Source organism: Grus americana, chromosome 7, assembly GCF_028858705.1.
Source record: "Grus americana isolate bGruAme1 chromosome 7, bGruAme1.mat, whole genome shotgun sequence".
In the NCBI taxonomy this organism is placed as follows: domain Eukaryota; kingdom Metazoa; phylum Chordata; class Aves; order Gruiformes; family Gruidae; genus Grus; species Grus americana.
This window is the reverse complement of record NC_072858.1, coordinates 23,760,085-23,784,144: the sequence shown is the minus strand read 5'-3', so window position 1 is coordinate 23,784,144 and position 24,060 is coordinate 23,760,085. Positions and strand designations below refer to the sequence as shown.

Sequence of the window (24,060 nt, the reverse complement as noted above, 5' to 3'; positions counted from 1 at the left end):
ACAGAGATGAGAGAGAAAATTTTGTCCTGTAGTCATGCCAAGCACAGTCTCAAAGGGAAACCTCTAATCACATTCATATTTCTCTGCAGCAAAACTTTGCCAAGGATAGGTACTGCAGTGCTTTAGTAGAATACTCGTGTATGGAGCAAATTAGTTGGAATAGATGTTCAGCGTATTAGGTGAAACCTGTATTAGTACATGGGGAAGATTTTTGAGATGAATGTAAGTGTATGAATTATTGCCTGGCCTATCAAAATGCTTGCAGAGGTTCTATAACAGCAGAAGTATTCACACACCAAAGTGGTTAGCTTTGATTTGGATTTGCTGTCATGCGGTTGATGTCTTTTATTGTTCATTTTGTTTATGCTGATAGATGGATTAAGAAATTTTGTTAACAAATTATTTTTTGGTTTTTTTGACTCATGCAGAGTTAGAACATTTCAGAAGATGAAAAACTTTCTATGGGGAAAAGAATCTGAAAAGGAAGGATTATTTTTGTAGTTGTATTTTTAGCAGGAATTGTAATTTGTTTAGCCATAAGATGGTGAATACCTTGATTTTGGGTGGGTTGGTTCCAGGATGTTCCAAGGGTGTGCTCTTGACCAGCTGGTGTCACAAATGGTACCTTTTTTCTCAAATAAGGTGAATCTTAAAATCGGCATTTCCATTCCTCATTCTGGGAGACAGTTTACTTTCAGTTACATTTTAGAAATCATATCTCTTTTTGATGGATGTGTTTTCCAACATGTGACCAGCAGTCAGTTTTCTTGGTGAGTCCAGTTCAGTGCTGGATATAGGAGTTAAAGAATGTCAGTGGAAAATCAAACTCTGAAAGAAGTACAAGGAAAAAAAGAGAGCTGCTTATAGAAAATGATGACAGAAAACCTTTCTTGTGCGTTGTTGTTGTTGTTAATTCAGATTGGTCCAAAATGGAAAGATGTTGTGACAAAGTGCATCAAGGGTCATTATCAGCCTTTGCTGCTGCTGTATGCAGATCCAAGAGGAACTCCAGTGTCAACACAAGACTTGCCCCCTCAAGTGGATTTACAGCAATATAGCAGGACTTGCTATGATAGCGAAGACTCAGGTAAGCAATCTGGACTATATGCCTTATACTTTTATGCTGTAATGCTGCCTGTGGAAAGTTTTTTGCCTGTTTTGGCTGTGTTCTTGTTAGCAGGGGTCCTTATTGCTTGTCAAAGCTGATCTAGAATTCTGAAGAGGACTTCCAGTGTTTCACCTTTGAATCTCTTTCTCAGTGTAAGACTGTTGATTGTTTGGGTAGTAATCTTTTCCAAAAAGGTTTGGAGAAAGAAACTGGAGGGGGGGCGGGGGGGAATTGAAGGACCTGTTGTGGCATGGATGTAGAGAGGAACAATAACGGATGACTTCAGTGACTGAGTTCATAAATCCATCAGCAGTTGTAACAGGAAGGGAATGATAGCAGAGATGCACGAACACATAAAAATTAAAGGAAGCTGCAGAATTAAACTCAGGAGGGAAGTTGGGGAAAAGAAACATTAAGGAAATGTCATAAATGAGTCCTTTGCTAGGATGGTGAAAGGATGTGGGGGGAAGGGGAAGAAAATAGTTTTATTAAAAATAAAAAATGAGATGCAGAATCAGTGCAGCTTATCTTGAGCCTTTGGCTTGTCTTCTACTCTGATAGTGCAAGAGATATGAACTGACTTGTGGGGGACTGAAGGGGAAGGGATTGGCAAAGTCTTGTGCCCTTTAAATCATGTTTACTTCTTCATTTTTCATGGTCGGTCTTGCATCCATAAAGATCCACAGCTATACATTTTTTAGCACCTAACATCTTGGAGGCCTTCAACACAGTACTTCCTGAATTCTTTGTATTAACAGTAGTCCATTAAATTAGAAAGATATGTCCAATTAAGGTGCTTCAGAGGTTAGAACTTGGTCTGCTCGAGATATCAGTAGTGGTCTGAACAGGCTGTTGGTTTTCTGAAGTTTTCTGAAGTAATTTTGGACATTTAGTTACACTATTGGTGGTTGAGGCCTCATTTGAAGAGGAATTTATAAATTCTGAGAAAGATAGGCAATTGCAATCTGGATAGAGTGGGGAAAAAAACCCCTGGATTTAAGTTTATGTTGTAATGGCTTTGCAAAAGAAAATTACTTCTTTTTTTTAGATATTTGCATAGAATATCCTGAATTAGAGACAGTTTTATAAGTTCCCAAGAACAGCAAGGCAAGACTAAACCCAGAAATACCTTTCTTCCAGGATTTTAGGCTATTTATACAACTGTAATTCCAAGAATATTTTATGGTTTTCCTCACCCATAGCTAACTTTATGCTTCCTGGTCAATGAATATGTAGAGAACATCTGCTGTCTCTTTATTTATGTGTTGACAATCTACCAGTAATGAAATAAATCTCCAACTCCTCTTAAAATAAATCTAAATAAAAACACTGGTAAGATGACCTTCACTTCTCACTTGACAAGATGCCTTGCAATTTATAAATGTATCTTCCTGTTCCAAAAAAAAAAAAAAAAGGAAGTCTAGAAGAGGGAGAGGAGGACCTTCAGTGCTATGTATCGGTTGTGAGCACTTCTACAAGCTTCATGTCAATATACACTGTAAACCTGCCTTGCTGTTCTGCTTACTGATCTCCAGGAAATACACAGATAACCCTTCTGCTCATTGTCTCTGCAGTATCTAATATTAATATGTTTTAAAATTACTTCAGGAAACTGAGTATAAAAATATATATATATAGGTGTTTCCTTTCAGATAAAATTCAGAAGGCTATAGTGAGTAACCTGCTCTTTCATTTCAAAAACACTTGGTGAGCCCTCAAGGCTTACTCCTGTAATCTGCAGTGTTCAACATTGATACCAGCCTCTTGAGAGAATTTGTGAGATGCTGTAGGTTGAAGTCCCAGGAGAAATCATACCCTACACATTTTCCTGTCAAATAGAAGTGAATTATGCTCTAGCCTTGTTGATATCCAGAGTTTTCTACCCTAGTATACTTTTTTCAGAATGGCCTTTTTGTCTCTCACTAAGTGTAGCTACAGCTTCTTCTGGATTCCTCAGTGTTACCAGATAGCTGCTGCCCATAATTCAGAAATGAGTAGAAATTGCTTATTCCTAAGTTGTTAAGTTCAGGCAGAATACTGTGATTTTATCAAGGGAATCTGATAAATGCATCTAACCACACCAACATCTGATAGTACAAATTATGGAGGAAAGATTTTCAAAGATGCTGGTATGAAATGTTGTGAAGCTAAGTGCATACAACTCCTCTTAATGTTTTTGATTTTTTTTTTTATTGAATAAAGACTTCAGTTTACAAATTATTTTCTAGTACTCAGTTCCACAGCACTGATTCCTGTTGACTACATTCACCTTTCTTTCTGTGACTGTCATCTCTGTTAACAGCTGTATTCTATATTTCTTTACACCAGTAAGATTTTTAACCAGTAGGGAGGTGGGGTGAAGTTTCTGACTTCAGAAGTTGTTAGGCATCCTTAAATAGAACATCAACTACAGGACTCGCTCTCACCAAAAGCATGAAGTGCCCTCAGGCTGAGTGTTTGTGATTAAATAGAAGAACTACTTTCTTCAATTTCTCTTTTCTTTATCAATTTGTCTGCTGAGGAACAAGTATGAAATTAATATCCTGTATATTCAGAAGTGTTTACATCACATATATAAAATGGCCAGCAGTTTTCAAACTATTCAGATTTTTAATTTTATGTACTGGAAGTGGTGAGAGGAGGCTGTCTTTTTCTCCCCTTTTAATGAGTTTAGGAATTACTGTACTGAAGTTGAATCATGAGGGTTCATCCTTTTCAGTATCCCACTTGTGCAGTGGACCCAATGCTAGCTTCTTGAGAAGGAGCAGGTTACTTTGCTTTAGATAATATAATTTCAGTATAAAGTTTTACTATATAAGCTTTTGATTCATAGTAGGTGAAGTGTGTTAATTATTATAACTTGCAATGTTCTTGTTACCTTATTAATATTTTGTACTTGACTATTTTTTTAACTTCTCCTGAAGCAGTGTATTTCGTATTTTAATGATACTTGACGGTGTCGAAATTTAATAAGGAATAATTTCAGTGTGATACCAATGTCAGTCCAATGGATGTAGTTTAATTTTGCCTAATAAAAGGATTTGATAAATTTTGAGTTATTGGAGAGAAAGAAGTAAATGTTTGCAGAAGGAATGAGACTCCCCCCTTCCAAAGGAGAGGACCTTTCCCATAAGCTCTGGCATCCTTGAATCTGAGTTTGTATGTTTGGTAGTCTCTTTTTCTGTTGAATTCTGTGTAGTTTCTTCTGTTCCGTTCCTGGTTTTTTTTAGCCTCTAGTGCTTTTCAGAGTAGCTCAAAAAGATTGAAATTTGACATTGCTTCCTTCCCTAGGGAGAGAACCTTCCATCTCGAGTGATACCAGGACAGATTCCTCTACAGACAGCTATCCTTATAAACAGGCACACCATGAGTCTGTGGTCAGTCACTTCTCCTCTGACTCACAGGGGACGGTCATCTACAATGTGGAGAATGATGCAGCTTCACAAAGCAGCAGGGACACAGGTATCAGATACCATTATATATCTGTATGATCATTGTCATTAAATATGATGACTGCAGTGGATTCCAGTGACAAATCTCTATATATACAACCTGTAACAAAATAGCAAACACTGTTTAGTATCCTAAATGTTTTTGTTTGTAATGAACCATTGGCATTCACAAAAAACGAGCATAACTTTAAATGTCTTGTTGGCTTTTGTAAACTTGTATCTAGCCAGACAAACATTTACAGGCATGTTTTCTTTTATCTACAATCCCACCTGCTCTCTTTGTTATATAATTCTGTAAGTTGGAGCCTGCTGTACACTGCCATTGTATGGCTTGGTAAGTGTTATGTGTGCTACTTACTCATCTACAGGCAATTACTTCATTTCAGGAGTTGCAGCTGTCTGGGAAAGGTGCTTTCATCACCAGAAACTCCCATACTTGAGCACTAAGGACTTTCTATGTGAGTGGGTGTTGGTAGTATTTACTGCACCAGGGAGGAACATAAGATGATTTCCTGCCTCTGCCATGGAAGCAGGTTAAGTGAGAATCTGCAATGAAAAGACAATCTGTATATGTATTCCTTCAGGCAGCTGAAAAGTCTGCCTGAAAACTCTTTAGCTGAAAAGAGGTTAACTGGAAGTCTCTGAAGGCTTAGATCTGCTCTATTATTCACGCCCAGTGACCCTAGTCAGCCTGTTTCTCTGTACACTACTGACTTCTAACATCACTTCTGAAAAAGTAGTGCACAAGTTAAGGTTAGACTTTATCAAGCATCAGAACTACAATCTGCTGTAAGTCTGTGTGAAAAGTTACTTTATTGTGCCTTAAATAGACTTTCTAAGAGGACATAACAGTTGAATCAACAACTGCTTGTTGCACCAGAGTGTCAACAGTTATCGTATTACTTTGTCCTTTTAGTTGCAAAATAGTTGCTTTCTTTCATTGTGATGATAGATGCATATTTGTTTCATTTGAAACAATCATGGTACAAATATTTTTCATGTCAAAATCCAGGAAAAAATGTTTGAAATTGGTTTTCTTCAGTACTCTTTCATTCCTGATCAGAGGTCCAAGTAACTGTAATGCATGGTTTTAGATAGCCCAACAGTACTTTTAATGTTTTAGCAAGTACTGTAGGTTCCAGTCATAGTCCTAGGTAGAGTGTGAGAAAGAAGGGAAAGCTGAAGCAAATTTTGAGTGATGAGGAAACAAAATTTATGTTGCTTTTCACAGCGCGAAGAAGCCAAAACTGAAAATGTTAGTGGAATGTTGTTTATATAGTCTGCAAAAGTGGTACAGAATTTATTGGATTATGTTCCTCTCGGCAAAAGTTGCCATGCAGAAGTCAGTAGAAAAGGGGGGGTAAGGGAATGGTTGCAAACATCTAAGCATGAAGTTCAGCATGTAACCTTTTGTTCTGTCATTTTTAGTGACTTTCTCCTTTTTTTTTCTTTCTTCTCCTACTAATTCTATCCTATGTTATTCCCTTCAGCTTAGTCTGTCTCACAACCTAAATTCAGTTGTCCTCATCTTCCCCAATTCAGCCTTAGCTATAGTCAGTCTGTCCCCTTAGCAAGCCACCTGTCTGGGCATTCCCCCCTTTTTTTTTACCTACCCAAAACCTTTCCAAAAAAGTCAATCTACCAACTCATACAACTGCTCAGTCATCAAATGCTGATCCGTGGGGCTATAAAGAAGCCATCCACATTGACCTGTCAACTGCATCGTTCTGGGCAGAGCAGGAGTCTTCATTTAATGGCCATTTACCCACTACTCCAGCCCAGAAAATTATGGACCCTATCCCACATCGTCCTCCAGGGAAGGACCACCATTGGGTCATACGACCTCAGGCACCTGGGTACTTCAGAATGGGGGCATGAAGGGTGGCTGCATAAGCCCTCCTTTGCTCCTACCAACCTGTGCTGCTGAGAAAAATGTGCGTATTCTGGCTGCCCTATTCATGCAACTGAGATTATAGTGGGAGGGAGTAGGGGACGTTGTGTCTTAACCTGTTTGATTTCATTCTCTTCTCTACCATATTCTTAGACACGCGCACAACCCTATGAGAACCAACTTTTCCATTAATTATCACTGTTTGCTTATGAAGCCATCCCATCTCTAGAGGATGAGGTATTTAAGTGATACGTTCAGCGAGGGACACCTTTTAAGCATATGATTAAGCACCTGAGCAGAAATTCTGGCTTGTTATTTTAGTGAATTAAAAAAAACCCAAACAAACTGTAACATGTTAGCTAATATTCCTGGGATCGTAATTCCTATATTCATGCATTATGTTTGATTTAGTCTTTACTCTAGAGGGTCCAGGTAAAGACAGCAAAGCCCGTGTCCTGCAAACTTTTGATTCTTGGCATCTCCTCCATGGCTATGAAATGTCCAGTGACAATAGGACAAAATTTGCTGTTTATGAAAGAAGGAGAAAATATTTGTGACACTAGCAGCATTCATTCTGTAAGGCTAAGTTGGGCTCTAATTAGTCTGCTAGAGAGCACTAAATCTCTTTAAATAGTTTCTGTTACAGTACTTGAGGGATGCTAACCAAGCACTCCCTACCAGGTCAAAAGAACTTTGGGGGGTCAAATATTTAACTGGAGAAGTTGTACACTCTGAAGTAAAATGTAAACAGCTTCTATCTTGAGGGGAGCCACTGAAAGGTATAAAATAATACACTTCCTTCAGTCCCTAAAAGATGTGTGACAGTCCAGTCCATACTGTGAAGGAAAAAAACCTTCTCCCAAAGCACTGACTCATGCTCAGTCACCTAAATGCTGCACATCCTCTATCTTTACTGCCAGCATTTCTCTTTTACTTCCTTAATTTCTTTTCTTTTATATAATCTGCTTGTTTCTAAAGAATTTGGCTACAAAATCACTCTCCACTTTGCAATGAATAGAAATGTGAGTCTTGTGTAGCTTGCTTTTTGTTGTTTGGATTCCTTCCCACTCATTTATTGTTGTATCTTTGTAGCAATTGTAGTTGAAGTGAATTATTTTTTTCAACTCTTGGAAGTTACAATTTTGTGTGTAAAGTCTGCCTTAAATGTTGTTGATTTTTGTGTTGATTTCTAAAGAAGGGGGAAGGCTCAGAACAGCCAGCTATTTAGTCTGGGGGCCGTTAATCCACTGTTGGGTAGTAGGAATTTTCCTTTCCTATCATCCTGTGCAAGGTGAAAGTTGGTGATATAAAGGCTAGAGAAAAGTCTTTGTAGCTTATTCATAAATTCCCTTCTTATCCTGCATCTCTGCTTGGGACTGCTCACGTGAGTAAAGCCATGCGTGTGTTTGTGCTTGCAGGTTTAGGACTGTGAATGTGTGAGAACCATAAAATTAGGAAAAGAAAAGGCAATACAGAAAACTTGTGATGTTGAATACTGTTAATTCATGTTTGATGTGAGGAGATAGGGAGTAAATTGTGTGCAAGAGACAATATTAGCACTCAGACACATGAGCTGTAGTAAGGGAATGTTGTCGTGTGTCAGCTGATCCATGTTGATGGTTTGTGTGTATGTTCTTAGCTTGTGGCAAATGTGAATTAGCTGACTTAGCCCTTGAGAGCCACCTGAGGCTTCTTCACTGTAGACTAAGCTAACTCAGATTACTTAGTATTTGCTACAGGCGAAGAGAGTGCAGGTGGATAGTTAGTGCAGAGCAGCTGATGATGTGCGGTAATTTATTATTACGTGGTAACTCATTCATGTGTTTGAGTCTTCATTCAACAGAGTAATGTCAAGCAAGCTGTCTTCAGGAGTTTCGTGATCATGGCCGTTAAAATTGAAAAAGTATTCAGACAGCAAGAAAGTGGTGTCCTTAGACAAGGCAGAGTCAACTTTTTCCTCTCCCTGTGGATGAGCTCTCATTAACCAGAGTCCTTGGAGGGGCTGTATTGCTCTCTTATGACTCTTAAAAACGGAACACCCTTCCCTCCCCAAGACAAAACCAAAAACTTTTGGATACAGAAACTTACCCAGATCTGCCAGTTTGCATTGGAGCATCTGCAGCTCCTCAGGAGCAGGAGCGCCCTGCTGCTCTTAGTGTACAGCACACTCAGTCCAAAGGCTCTTGTCATCTCTACTGTGTTCTTCTGTCCTTCCAGGGCACCTGACTGACAGTGAGTGCAATCAGAGGCATGTTTCCAAAAAGAGCTCACTGGCAGACCGCAAGAGGAGTTCTAGCCGGTCTCGGCGAAAAGGAGATGAGGCTCAATCATCAGGATACCATAGTGAAGGCAAGACGTGTTATTTTATTTCAAATATTGATACCTCTTTCTGCATGTTTTTAAGATCCTCAGTGTGTACAAGCATTTTTTTTTCCTTGTTTCTTATATCTTTGTCTGTATTTTGCCCTGTCTTTGCTTTTTTTTTGTTTGTTTGGGGGGGTGTTGATTGGGGTTTTTTTATTTTGTTGGGGTTTTTTCGTTTTTCAAAGTCTGCATGGAGATGCTGCAAGTAAGGCTGCTAGTTTAAGCTGAAGTTATTTTTGTGGCTTTTGCTGTCTCTATAAACTTCAGGAGAAACCTTGAAGGAGAAACAAGCCCCCAGAACTGCCCCCAAACCATCCAGCAGCACCAGCAGGCTGAGGGAATTTAAAGAAACAGTGAGCAATATGATCCACAGCAGACCACAGCAGATGTCTCAAACCATCCAGAATTCCCCTCGTGGAGGGAGTAGCGTGGATCAGGCAGAAACACGATCCTCAAAAAGTCTGTCTGCACACTCTCGAGACTGGGAGGTGGAGAGTACCAGTAGTGAGTCTAAATCCAGTTCGTCTAGCAGGTACCGGCCAACCTGGAGACCCAAAAGAGAGTCTCTGAATATAGACAGCATCTTCAGTAAAGACAAGAGGAAGCATTGTGGCTACACTCAGCTTAGCCCCTTCTCTGAAGACGCAGGTAAGACTTTGAGAAGAAAGATTTATTTCAGAATGTGTGGAATTTATAATCCTCCAGTATCCAGTTTTGTTTAAGTAAAGTAGGAGAGTGAAATTTTGAACATGGTATTTAGGTCAGTGGTGAGTCATGTCCTTGAAAGCTGGTTTCTGTGTGGGTATTCATGTCGCATGTGTGGTACCTCTGTTTGCTTTCTGTGTGCTAAATTTCATATGTAAGGAAATAATAAGGGAAACATTAGTGTCCGCACTGCTTGAATGGACACAGGACTAGACTGCTAAGTATCTGGAAGTTTATCCCTTGGAATGGCCTTTTGTATTGGTCTGTTTTAATCTGGTTCATCATGGTATTTTTGCGTAATGGCTCAGACTGTGGTGCAGTGAGTACCTCATGTATCAGTGCTGAGTTCTTGTTGTGAGGGTAAGAGCCTGGCAGCCAGTGATGATTTACCTGGGGCTGCTTTACACCATAGTAGCTATGCAGCTTGTACCTAGAGACTTTGTCCTCAGCTTTGCTGGTTTTGAAGGTAATAAAAACTGTAAAAGTTGTGGAGAGCAGATGTTTACCAGTGCCTGGGTTTTATGCTGTTATGCTACTGGAGCTGCTGTGCTCCCGTTTTAGAGTGCTTGAAGGACGGTCTGTGGGATGAGAAGGAAGAGGTTTGTGTGACTGGCAGTAGGGTTGTGGTTATTGAGGATGCTGTTGCAGACCAGCTAGAAGGAGCTAAACGTTGAAAAGAATTGGGAAGCATAAAGAAATAAATGTAAGCAAGATGAAGGGAGAAGAGAACACAGGTCTAGGGAAGGGAGCAAACGAGGCAAGTGGGAAGACAGTGAAATCAGTCAGGAAGACTTAAAAAAAAGAAAATTTTTTTCTGTCCTCTATGAACTAATGTTATATAAGCCTCATCAAATCATAAATGGCAAAATAAACAATGTAAAGAGTGCAGTGTCTGAAGTAGATATGACAGAGTACAATAACAAATATAAACTGGAAATACTGTTGGGTATACTGTAAAATCATCTTGTACAAATACATATTGTTAGGAGGAGGAAGAGATTTTCTTTCCAGACTTGATTGTTACCTGGGGGGAAATACGGCAAGTTATAGTAAAGGGGAGAGATTAAAAAATAAATTTGTTGGATAGATTATTGCTTAATATTACTAGGAATGCTGTAAAATTGTTTGGGGCTTTTTTCTGCTTAATTTTGCTAATTTTACACTAAATTAAAGGCACTGCTTCTGGTTTAAGCATGGTTGAGAAGCTAACATATGTATGGATGATTTGCTGGTATTGAAGCTTGGATCACATACCAAGGTATATTCTTTTTTTGTCTTGACAGGTAAAGAGCTTATTGAGAATGAGGTGAAGGAACGCACTGTTCAAGAAACAAGGTCAAGCCAGTCAAATGTCAGATACAAGCGAGGTGTGCTAGGCCGAGGCACCCAGCATCACGTGGTGGATCAACATCCTCACCTAATACAGAGGATGGAGTCTGGCTATGAAAGCAGTGAGCGCAACAGCAACAGCCCAGTTAGTCTGGACATGCCCTTGTCTGAGAGCTCAAGCACCCACAGGTAGATTTTAACAAACTTCATTTTTGGAGTGGTTGAAGTCTTGATCTCTTTTTTGTAGTGATGACATGGTGTAGAACAGGTTTGTTTTTTTTTTTTAAATATAAAATGGTGCTGCTAGCTTGTAATACATTTTGGGGGGGGCAGGGGAGAAATAGAAAGGAAATAGGAGTCTGAGTGAGTTTGATTCATTCTCTTGTCAGTATATTGATAGCTTACTGCTAGTAAGAAGGAAAAGAAATGGGGTTCAGTTGCATGAGAAATGTTGACTAAAATGATGCATCTGAAATAGTCGTACCTGTATTCTATGATTTAAAAATTCAACTAAAATATCAAGTTTTGTGCTCATCCTTTTAACAGGTCATAGACCTTTTTGTTTCAGTTAAACCATTGCTTAATAGAAGTCTTGTGGAAAATCAGAAATCAACAGTCTTGTATAGAAATCTTTGACATTTTCAGTTTGAGAGGTTTGTTGAAGTCTTGCGAGACACTTGCAATATTTATATGCAAAAATAAATACGCAGCACAATGTGTTTCTCTCCTTGGCTTAGAATGCTTCAGGCAATCACCAGCTGAGACTGTTTAATGCCAGAATAGTAGATTTTCAGCTATAAGAATTTGTTGAACAGTTATCAGACCATGGTTTTAATATACATTGTAGACTCTTAGGGAAGAGTTTAGAATTATTGTCCTCCCCTGTGTTAACTATTCTCTTCCTCTGTTTCTCCCAAGATTTTCTTCTGGTAGATTTTTAAACAAATGAAAGTAAAATGCAAGTAAACATTTATGTGATGGTTAAAAAAAAAAAAGGGAAGATGTAATTTCTCCTGGAGATTAGTAAAATGGTAAACTATAATTACTCTCTTCTTGGAGGGATGCTCATATGAAGCGAGCAAGTGGATTGGTTCCTGCCTGGCGTAACATCCCAAAGTCTCACAGTAGCAGCGTCTTGGAAGTGGAGTCTACTTCAGCGACTGGGAGCTGGGCAAACAGCCCACACACCATTGGAAATGGTAAGATAGGCTTCCTCGGTAGCAGTGGTCTTGCAAGGTAAATTGTATTGGAGTTGTTATTTACTTTCTGGATGTTTATCCTCACAGTGAAATTATGAGGAAAGGGAAAAGAAACATGGAGGAACATAACACAGTTTTACAAGATATATATAACTTAATAAGGTTTACCAAAAGGGGTTGCAAAACACTTTGGAATATTTCTTTGATCATGTTTCTTTGGCATCTTTTTTGAGTATTCACTTAACTGATAAAGTGAAGCTATTTTTCCTTTTCTTTCCCATAACTCAGTGTTCTACCATCAGTGGAAAATATCTTTCCAAGCATAACTCATGATAACTTAGTAGGATTGACAAGTCCTGAAAAGAAGCTCATAATGCTATACAAAATTCAGAATTGTCAGAAATCAGAATAAATGTTTACAAGATGCTTGGCTAAGGCTGAGCTTTTCTGCAAACATGCATTCTGCTTATTTATTGTTCTGAGCAAATACCTTATTTCAGAGAATGTCTGGGGAAGTGAAAGTGAGGAGGGGAGACACTTTTTGAATACAGGTCATACTTGAAATGAGCATGATGACTGAGTGATTTCTGCTGTGTTGACTAGGATATTGATGTGCTTTTTCCTCTCATTTTTTTTAGATGAAAAGCATCTCAGTTGGAATCCATTTTATTTACTAAAGCTAATGATCTGACTAATTTGACATAGAATTATTTACAAATTATAAGCACAGTAAGAAGCCTCAAGATTTCCAGTGATTCTCTCTGTTCCATTTGCAGTTTCTTGGGTCATTGAATCCAGGGATGGATGGGCTGTGCTGCAGGGGAGCTTGAAGCAACACTGCAGCATTTCTGCCAGTCACTGACACAGAGAAGGCAACTGGAAACCAAATGGCTTGGGCAGGGTTTTAAAAGTAAAATTTAACAAAGCAAAACTTTGTGATTTGAAATTCTGTGGTCTTTGCTTGGTCAGTCTGTTATTTTCTAATGTTAATTATATTCTCCATTAATATTTCTTTGTCTTTTGAGGGACACTTTAAGAGATTTTACTGTCAAAAAATGTTTCGTTGGGTTTTTTGTTGTTTTTTTTCTTTTTTGGAAGGTGGGGAGATGTTTGTCCCTTTAAAGAGTGAACTGGATGAATTGCAAGAGGAGGTGGCAAGGAGAGCGCATGAACAAGAACTACGCAGAAAAAGAGAAAAGGAAATGGAGGCAGCAATGGGCTTTAATCCCCGTCCCAGCAGATTCATGGATCTAGATGAACTGCAGAATCAGGGTAACTTTTTGAATGTAGTATGCTTTGCAAGATTGTAGTGCTGAAGCTTTTTGAACCTTTGTACTTAATTTCCTATTTTAAGTGTCTCTCTCTCTCTCTCTCTTTCTCTCCCCCTCCATTATAATTTTGTACCTTCAGTTAGTGAAAGACCATCAATTTCAAAGCTGTAGAATGCAAAAAACCTGTGTTTGGTATTTTGACTAAATTCCTTCTGAAATGAAACAACAATATAATGCAGCGATGTTCTTAATATATCTGCACCTTTCAGTTTTTATGTGGTGATGTGCACCATTACTAATACTGATATCTAGATTTAGCTAAAAGGCTTCAACCAACATCTTGCAATGAGCAGGGCTGTTTGTACCTTTCAGACACCTCAGGTCCACCTGCAGTATAGCTTGTCCATTTATGCTATTGTTTTGTTTCTGGTAGCATCACTGCCCTAAGCAGTTCTGCTTGTTCCTGCCCTTGTGTTTTACACTCTTTCTCCCTGCCCCACTGTGCAGCCACAGGGGTGGGAACAAGTACTGTGGCAGGCTTAAGCTGGATCTAATGTTGAAAATCTGAGCTGGGTTTAGTTTACATATCTTTTCTGAGGGAAAAAAACCCCAACAAAACGGTCAAATACTAAGTTTGATTATCTTTTCCATGACTCCTCATGTTTCTGGCAATGAATGGCAGCAGAAAAGGTATAATCAGAAGGATGAAGCTGCAGCAGAGGGAACTTGGTGACAGGATTCACATGTAGTGCCTTTGTTTTAGCCCTCAATCTCCGTCGGCCGGTAAGGGGAGTCAGAAGGTGGGATGAAGCGCACTGACCCAGTGGAGAGTGACGGCTGAAGCCTGGTAGAGCATTTAACTGGGGGGTGGTTGTTGGGTCAGCAGAGCCAAGGAAGGTGTAGTGAATGCCTGGGCTCAGCTCCCACAAATGCATGCGTGATTGGGGCAAGCCCACTGTGGCCTCCTGTGTTGCCAGGCCTCCTGCCATGGCCTCCCCGTGCTGCTTGCTCAAATCTGTTGTAGATAAGAGTTGAGGTGCTGGTTTGCTGCTACAGGACAGAGAGGAAGGAGAGGGACACCCCACAGCAATGCTAGCTCTGGGCACAATGCAGCCAGTGCTCTGCAGTCATGCCAACTGCCAGCATGTCACTGTGCCAATGGCAGCTGAAAAATATGATCTCTAGAAGACTGTCTGACTGTGGAAATGTTTTTATAATTTTTGCTGACCATCAGCGAGCTACGTGGTTATCCTTTACGGTCCTGCTGTGACCTGCCAGTAACCAGGTGAAAAATGCTGATGTACCAGAGTAGGTGGACATCTTTAGTATTAGTGTTTTACTTTTGTAACATAAATGCTGATGATGTAAAAATTGAAAAGTAAACCACTATTGTTCAGCACGAGAATGTTGTCTTCTCTGCTGTTCCTGCCCAAAAGAAAATAGCATATTCTCCAAGACATCACCCTGCTTTGATCTCTTGTTGTATTAGTTGGTAGAAGCAAAAATTGCTTAGATTTCCTTGTTCAAAAAAAAAGCAAGCTAGAATAATGCTTAATCAAAAAAAAGCACTTCAATAGAATGTTTACAGAGTTTACAGGCATTGACTTGAGATCTGAGAAAGTTTTTGTTTATTCCTTTTAAGCCTTTCCCCACCCCAGTCAGAGACGTAATAGCTTAGCATTAACAGACTGCTTGACTGCCTGGAAGGCTTGCTTGTACGCAGAACTCCAGAACACTTGTGACTCATTTTCCCTCAAGTAAACTGCTAAATTCATGCAAAGAAAGCTAACTTTAGTATACTGGCCTTAATTACAAGCCTCAATAGCCTTGATTTTGAAACTGAATGTGCTGCTTGATTAACTCACTGCTCTAACAACTCTCACTTCTCTCTGCAGTACTTGCTTTTCGTGTGAGTTTTGGGGTTTATGGTATAAGAGAGTTTGTGTTTGCATCTGTGCACGATGGTGTCGGGGAGCAGGCCAGGCTATAGCATATGTTATGCAAGTTGAGAAAACATAATTTACTGTTAGCTGATAAAGATACTCATGTTCTCTACCACAATGACAGAGACATTCTGTTAAAAAGACCCCACCCCTATCAAAACAAAATGTCAAGTTTTATTTTCTGTTTCTTCCATGCCTCATTTGAATGTGTACATTTTAGTGCATAACTTGCATAATGTCTAATAGGTGACACCAGATTGGGCATTTCATCCTCTTGGACTAGATATTCTGATGCCAGGATGCAGTGTTTCATCTCTCTTGCATCCAAGGATGATTTATCCTTCCCTTAGCCAACGCTGTTTTCTGAATTGTTGCAAAAAGAATTCTTGACAATTGTCCCTTTCTTCTTGGCTTCTTAGACCTGTGTTTTTCCTCTTAAAGCTGTAAGACCATTGGGTTTTCATATCCGTGTGTCTCTCTTAGTCATTGAGTGTATGCAGTGAACACACGTTTGTAGAAGTATTTTGTGCAGGCATTCACACTGTACTCAAGCCTGAGTTTTGTTCCCCAGATGTCTCAGTTTGTTTCATTTTGTGTGGAAGTAATTGGATATCTGAAGGAGAGACAGATGATTTTTGGCAGGGAATTTAAGATAATGCACAAGGAAAGCCCTGACCTGATATATTTCTTTTACTAATATATTTTGGTTCAGATTTAATTCTAAATTTAGATTAATTCCTGCTTGACAGAAGTCATCTGAACCGACTCTGTGATACGACCATACCATCTTTTGTACTGATTTAGATTGTTGAAAATAATATAATAAGCCAGTACAACTCTCTCAAGTAAACAAAATTTTTGGAAAAAATCTGGTTCATGTCTCTTTACTGTGCGGATATCAAGCATGTCAGGGTGCTCAAGTTGTATTCTGCTAGGGAAGGTTAGGTGATGCAGTCTGGGATATGCGCAGCCTCTGCGAGACTTCGTATATGGAAGAATTTGACAATCACGAATGGGATGAGGGTAAGTGAGGGTCCTGCAATGAATGAAACCGAAATGAAGGGTGCTGCCCATTGCAGGGAGGAGTGATGGCTTTGAGAAGTCGATACAGGAGGCAGACTCGGTCTTTGAAGAGTCGCTGAATCAAGAGCAGAAGGGCGACTGTGCTGCAGCTTTGGCTCTCTGTAACGAAGCTATATGTAAGTAACTCTAACCGCCTGAGCTTTTGCGCTTTTGACAGTTTACTAATATTGTAGAAAAAAGTCTGAAACATCAGATCACATGAAATAGGTAGTAATATGGGGATCCAGCTGATATTTAGGAATGTGTAGGGTGACAGTCTTTCCTTATTTCAAGCATTCCCTTTTCAGGGTTTTAGTCCTACTCTTCTGCATCTCAGGTTTTTTTCATGTTTGCATACGTTTTTGTTGTTCTCTCCAGCGCAATGTCAGTAAGAGTACTGGGGTGCTGATGTGCCGTTTTATGGTGCTAAATGGTGCATTTCAGCAAGCACCTGGTAGGTATCTCCCCCTGCAACTCGGTCTTCAATTAACAATTTTTCCTGATCCTCAGACCAAATTACAGAGGGTGTTAAGCTTCCCTGTTTCTCATGGAGGGTGTAGCATAGGAAGAAAATGGTAGCTCACTCTTGAGTCCTCTGGATTAACAGAAACGAGCTGTGCTGTACCTGATTTTCATGAAGAAAAAAGCATTAGGACATTGAAGTGCTTAAATGCATTGTGACCTTTGAGAATGTGTGCTATGTGATTTCATTTTATTTTCAGTCTTTCTCCATTATGACTGGCTGGCTGTCTCACCCCATGCTCCTCTCTGTCTGTATAGAATGGCTGCAGACAGAGTGGGTAGCTCCTGTGCATTTGCATTTAGAAGTTGGCTCTTATGGATTGCAGAATAAGGGGTACAGTATTCAGCTGTTGTAATATTTTCTGCTCTGTTAGCTTCCATTCCAGCAAGGTCTAAGCTGAATCTCAAATCCCCGCTGGGTATTCCTGCACATAAAGGGAGTCCCAGGTATGGAGGATACAGGACGAGGGTAGATGACAGAATGAAGCATCAATGTGGTACAGTTGGAAAGAGTCTGTGTGAAGGGGATGAGAAGTTGGGCTAAAACATGGATAATTTTTTTTGTTTTACTTTATTTTGGTTTAGTTTCAATTAATGTGTTTGGACACCTGGCTAAGCTGAATGTGCATTAATGGAAACAGTAGCATCCTTGTGAACTCTTTTTTGGCAGTATTTGCATGGTCCATGTTTTATGTTCTTGCTGCATCTTTTTTTTTTTTCAATTTTATTCCTTTTTTCTGTTTGTTTTCTGCTATGTTTTCTTTTGCATTTTAGCTAAACTAAGACTTGCCATGCATGATGCCAGCGCTAGCACTCACAGCAGAGCCCTAGTCGATAAGAAGCTGCAAATCAGTATCCGAAAAGCCCGGAGCCTCCAGGATCGCATGCAGCACCAACAGCCATCGCAGCCGCTGCCGTCGCCAACCTGCCACCCACCACAGGGCGGCACCATGGCCCAGTCTACAAGGTAGTCCAAGTATATCACCTAGACCCAGATCTGAGCTGCATCTATGAGCAGTGCAGTCTGGAAATAAATAGCAACCTATACATACATATATATATTCCTTTGGATAGTCCAAATCCTACACTGTTACTCCCTGCTATTTTCTTCTTTAGGCTAAATCCTTTTTTAAGATGGTCAAGTACCGCCTTTTTTCTTCCCCCAGTCTTTATAGAATAGTTCAATGTCCATGTGGTCTGTGACAGAGAATTGTAGCAGTCAGTGCCTGGCAGCATCGATGTTTTATGCACCAAGGGGAAGAGTACAATAGACAATAAGCTGGCTAAAAAGGGGGCGGGGGGGGAGGGGTGTTTGGATGAAATGTACAACTGTTTACAATCAGGAGCAGTGTCAGGACTCAGTAAAAGAGTGAACTACAGGAAAAATCTTGCTATAACTGCTTTAATGTTGGGAACAGCAACCAGCTTGTTTTAGTGCTCAGTAGTTTGAAAAGCGTCAAGTACACTCATCTTTTCTTTCTAGTCCACTTCTCTAGTGGTGTACTGGTACAACTCTTGGATCCTGATCCTGTCACCTTGACTACTGTCCCTGATGCTGTATCATTCTTCATTTTCTTTCTGTGCTTCCCAGCATCCTGTAGCCTGCCTTAGCAGCCTCTTCAATGTCTCTTCATGATTCTTTCTTCCATACTGACTTTAACTATAGCATAATTAACTCTGCTGTAACTGATCCTTTCTTCCTACCCTCTTTAGCATGCAGCTTAATCCTTCTTTCTTCCCATGCCATTCCCTCCTAGCACTAGACCATCCCTATCCAATTTCTAGGCTATTTCTTGAACTGTTACTTTTCTTCCCTCTCCCCTTTCTTACATGTTGTATTATCAGAAGCTTAGATGAAATCTCAGATGCGAATCCCTTTTTTTTTTAAATGCCACATAGAGCTATATACTGAAACTCAGGTAATTTGCACACCTGCCAGGCTATAGTTCATAATGTTCTTTTCTTTTCCTGCAGTAGTTGAATTATATGTAATGAGGGCTGATCTTTTTGTCAATCAGAGGTCCATTATATTCTCTTTTACAGGAGAAATGCAGAGCGCCAGTTACACGTTTTGGCAGATTCTAAGAAAATGAAAGAAAGGGACTTCCTAAACTAATTTTGTTAATGCTGAACTTGCTCACTGCTGCTCTGTGAAAAGAACGTTACTTTTGCAAAAAGTTTTATCCAACCAAATGTTAATATTGCAGCCAATGAAAAGAATCTATTCATAGCCAGAGTTCTGTACTCTTGCTTTCATATAAATAACATTGTAGACAGTGCAAAGTTTGCAATTACTCACAGACAAGGTTGTTTTGTTACATGCACCAACTAGGTCTTCATGATAACTTTCATTCTATGCATCTCAAGGAGGAAACAAAGCAATGATGTTAGAGTTTCTTTAAGTTCTTTGTTGGAGCTGTTTGTAGCCTGTCGTTTTCTCACAGGCACATGGACTTGGTACTGGTTTTTCTGTCTGCATATTAAAATGCTAACTAAATGCAGAAAAATGCCAAGGACGTGTATGACCCAAGGATATAATATTCTTGCGTTGGTACATAAAAGAATGCAAATTATTTTTTAGAAGTGTACTTAGAATACAAATTATTACAAAAATAATAGTTACATATTTAGCTTGAACTTTATTTAATATGTTAGAGAAATATCTCAAAGATCAGATTACAATGATATGAGAGAAATTTCAACCTGTTCCTTCCATTTGTCAAGTTATTCTTCATGAAGTTGCCTGGAGAGAGGGAAATATTGTCAGTTCATGTTTAGATCATGAACATGTCCAAAGTATTTTCAAAAATATCTAAGACACTAATGTTGGAAACAGTTGTTTTACTTTATATAAATGCTATTTTTATTATTCTTACAGTTATCCCTACCCACATGCTCAGTCTGCTGGTTAAAGTGCCTAGGGTGCTGTACAAGAATACTTTATATAGAGCCTAACTGTAGCAAAATACTCATAAAAATATGATATGGATTCAGTAGATCAGTTATAGTAGGAAATCACGATTAGAAGCAAAGAACTAACATGTATGTATCTACTGAATAAATGCAGAGTCTTCATCAGAACACAGTTAGCAAAGAAAAGTGTATTGAGGTTTATGTCACCTAGTGTGAGTTCTGCACCCTAGGGATAAAAGTAAGCAATGACTACTGCTAATCATTTACCCTTCTGTGTGTTTTAGTGAACAGACTGGCCCGCTCCAAGTACTGCTGAGCCAGGAGTTACCACTGGAACCCAACAAAGAAGTGGAATTTGGGTCCAGTTCTTTCTTCCACCCACCTGCTTCCTGCCATGAATTGCACTCATCATTATATCCAGAGTCTTCCTCCTTGCCCCCTTCTGAAAGCAATCCATCCAACAGGATCTCTCCAAACTTCCAGTCTGCTTCTGCTGATTTTCATGACCAAGTTCCCTCTTTTCCCTGTAGGCAAGGGCTGACAGAGAGGTCTGCAAGAACTGAGAATGATGCCCACCATAGTGTGGAATTTGCTGACACCACAGCCACAGGGACAAAAGACTATAGGGAATGCTGCAATAGCAGCAAGTTAGAAGAGGTCCATAACATAATGCCTATTCTCACACCTCAGTACAAATCCAAGGCTAACACAGTAAACTCTGGGTCTTTGCCTACACTGTTTCCCTGTCCGCATCCACCACAAGCAGCATCTCCTGAAAAGGACAGCCAGCACAGTCCTTGTTCCAAATTTGCAAGCTCTCCAGTGCAGCCCAGCATTGATCACTTAGGGGGCTATCATGCAGTGAGCCCTGCAACTTCATCCCCTACACAGCAGTGCTCCTTGGATCCTTTGCAGAACACAAATAAGTACTCCAGAGCAAACAGCCATGAGATTTTATTACCCTCACAGGATGAATATGGCACAGCAGGAGGTTGCAAATCTGAGGCTTTTAGTACAAAGGGACATGTTCGCTCCTTGGCAGAGCAGTTTCAGAAAATGCATGCAGTCTCCCAGAGAAAAGGTACTCATGAAAAAGGCTGGATTGCTGCAGTGTGTCAGGATGAGAAGTCTCCAAAGTTAACACAAAAATCTTTCATCAACCCTTCATCCTCTGGTTACAGACAGCTAATCCATCAAAACAAAGAGAACAAAAAACAGTCTTCTGAAAAATTACACTCAACTGTGGATATTAGGGACAGGGTAGTTTCTTTGGAGGGTTTTAGTGCCCAACATGTTGCTTCTAAGAGTGTTTGTTCTCACAGTGAAGAGCTGTGTAGAAGAGGTGGACAGAATGTAGCAGACCCTGCACCCTACCTGGAAAGGCACTGTCATGATGGAGGAATGAAACAGGTGGATGATGGAGCTACTAGTAGCATGGTTGCCTCTATGCCTGTGGACCGTTGGGTGGATAATGTCACTAGGTATTACAGTTCTCAGAAGGCTAATAAGAATACTGAATGGCTTCCTGTACCTGGGAGGAGTCCACCCCTTTCTGATCAGAGGGCAGTTGGAGATGACTTGAGCAGGATCCCAGTGCATCTGCATCCACAGTGGAATCAAGACACAGAACAGGAGCTCTCAGAACTGGAATCCCTCTATCAGACTAGTCTGCAGGCATCTCAGGCCACTAGGCCTTTCTTGGGAAGACAGGACAGTGCTAGGTATCCATTTGACCAATCAGGTAAGAATGATGCAGCTGTTTTTCTTGGTTGACCTGCTTATGTACTCCAATATAGGTGAAGGTATGTTTTCCAGTCACTTTAGTTAAACGGGCATGAATTTGTGCACAGATGCAGAAAGATTCAGGCTGTGGACTCTGAAAACATCCTAACTATACAGGTAGAGAAGCAGTGTGATAGCACTGCCTGGGGAGGCTGTAGAGTAGCTGTTGATTTTGGCAAACAGAGAGCAACATCTGTTAAAGACTAACGTAAAAATAATTGATCCTCTTTTCAAGTAGGGAGCTAGCTGCTTAGGTCAGGCTGCTGAATTTTGCTGTGTTAAAGTCCTACATCACTGCTGGAATTTATTAAACTGTTTCTATGCCTGAAGTTAATGTTCTCCACATTTGTGAATTTTAACTGATTGTATTGTATCTGAGAATTTAGTCTGTACCTGGTTGAGGGGAATAACTTTTTAAAAGGGTTTCCAGATCTATGAGAATTGAACTTGTGTTTTGCTAGGGACTACCTGCTTGAAGTTCTGGAATATTACTTGTGAAAGCAGCACTGGGGGCACACAATCTGCACTAAGATCCTTGAGACCTTGTGGGTTACTTGGTGCTGAAAGCAAATGACCAGATTCTGTTGCTGTTGGTGAGAACATCCAGCTGTTGCTGGAGACATTCAATTAGAGTCTGATGACAGCAGTTTGGTTCCACTTAAGCTGATCTAATCTCCTGCCTGAGATAGGGCAACACTGATTCTCTGCTTGGCACAAGTGAGGCAAATTTCTTTATGATCTATGTCATAGTATTAGCTATGAATTTTCTGGTCAAATACAAAGCAGCCTGAAACTTGATTGGTACCAAAGTGATATATATACGTGTATATATATGTATATGTGATATATATATTGCAATACATACACAAGAGAGGTTTTCCCCTGCCTGCACCCCTGGAAGTGGAGCCTCCATTGTTTCTGACAAATGAAGCCTGGCTATGCCCAGAGTGAATACTGCAGTAAACTTTTGAACAGGTTTTTATTCAGCAGCTCCAGTTTTCTATGAAACTCTCTTGTCTTGCGCTCCACTAGCAGACCAGGTGACATATCCGAAGGTAGCCATTTCCCATTTGTCCTTTGGTTTTCTTTCAGAGTTAGGCAAGATCTGACCTCACAACCTTGCAGATACTCTCTTGCATGGTCTTGAACCAGAAGGTCTTATGTGTTCCTACTTAGCATACTGATTTTGGAAGCTCTTTCTGGAAATCTAACAGGATAGAGCCCAATTGCTTTAGTGTTAGCTGGAACATCAGAGTTCTGTCATCAAGTGCCCTGTTTCTTAGGCTGACACTTTTCTTGCCTATTTTCCCAGTACATATATAAGGGATATGAGGTTCAGATATTCTTCTAAAGTGAAGTTTGTGTTTGAGATCTTCTGGTTTGCTGTGACTTTCAGATGCTTCTTCTCAATTTCTGCAAATTCTGTATAAAACCAAAAAATTTCAACCCATGCATCTACTGTGGTGAACTGGATGAAAATCACCTGAGTGGGTCTAGGACAGCTCTTTCTCACTTTTAGCTTGGATTACCTATTCATCTGCAAAAACCGTTTAAGCTTTCTGCCTCCTATCAACTGGTTTTGTCAGACCTTTGCATTCAGAATCATGGTGAAAATGCCTCTGTTTCATTACTAGAGCATTACAACAGAGATTAAAGCAAATACCTGATCCTCCAAATGCCAGCTCAATGCAGAAAATGTGTTGTTACCAGCACATCGCCTTTCTTCCTTTATAGAGATTCCCTGTGACCATTTTCTTTAGGCCATTGATCTGCCTGTCTGTTCCGTGAGAAATTGTAGGATTATAAAGGTTGTTGGGGATTGCACTGAAGTGAAGTAAATGTAGTAATCCTAGTTAAAAATAACACTCCTAACTGTTTAACCAGCACAACAAATGGCTGCCAAACTGGCATTGGGTGGGAACAAGCAGGTGAGAATGTGTGGGGAATTTAAAGCTGATGAGTCTTGTTTAGCCCAAATTAAACTTTAGGTAACTTGCTCCTGGTAGCTGATTTCCTGTCCCTTTAGGCCCCTTAAACTATCTCACCTCTGTATCAAACAAGTGCTGGTGTGCAGTTTAATCACTTAACTCTTAAATAGTTCCATTAACTGCTCCCCAGAAGCCTACAAAAGGGCAAGTGAGGCAGGTGTGAGTGTGCTGATAGACTGTCTGCACTTGAAATGTTGGGAGTTAACTTATGTATTAATGTTCAGAGGATCTCTGATGACTTCTCCTTCTGTGTGTATAGTCAGTCTGTCTTTGCTGCAGTCAGATGTAAAATGGTCAGAAATATGCCATAACGTGCAATCAAGTGCTGAATTTAACCATAGCATTTTCCTTCCCAGTCTCTGTGAACCCGAATGTGAGGAAGCCGCATGCCACAGCTGGCATGGGTCTCTCGAAAACCCCAACAGCAGAGATCGAGCGCAGTCTGTGTGGATCCACTGTCTCTTCTGTCTCCAAGGTGACTTGTTGTTACTGAAGATGTGCTAGAGAGATATGGAAGTGAAAGAATTTACA

The 24,060-nt window shown here is 40.0% G+C and overlaps 1 protein-coding gene across 13 annotated transcripts in view; it reads left to right on the top strand.

The window, feature by feature from the left end:
• The window catches only part of USP54 (ubiquitin specific peptidase 54), a 107,404-nt gene that overhangs the window by 78,269 nt on the left and 5,075 nt on the right, over positions 1-24,060 (top strand). For 8 of the 13 annotated variants that reach the window (XM_054831702.1, XM_054831700.1, XM_054831698.1 and 5 more), the window contains 11 exons: positions 919-1,087; positions 4,400-4,570; positions 8,669-8,800; positions 9,083-9,463; positions 10,804-11,038; positions 11,909-12,048; positions 13,147-13,320; positions 16,342-16,461; positions 17,621-17,813; positions 20,044-21,500; positions 23,886-24,004. In XM_054831702.1, the coding sequence (XP_054687677.1) occupies positions 919-1,087; positions 4,400-4,570; positions 8,669-8,800; positions 9,083-9,463; positions 10,804-11,038; positions 11,909-12,048; positions 13,147-13,320; positions 16,342-16,461; positions 17,621-17,813; positions 20,044-21,500; positions 23,886-24,004 (3,291 nt within the window). Of the gene's footprint in view, positions 1-918; positions 1,088-4,399; positions 4,571-8,668; positions 8,801-9,082; positions 9,464-10,803; positions 11,039-11,908; positions 12,049-12,824; positions 13,321-16,341; positions 16,462-17,046; positions 17,593-17,620; positions 17,814-20,043; positions 24,005-24,060 lie in introns of those variants that run through there. The other 5 variants (XM_054831703.1, XM_054831707.1, XM_054831709.1 and 2 more) reach the window with 5 other exon arrangements.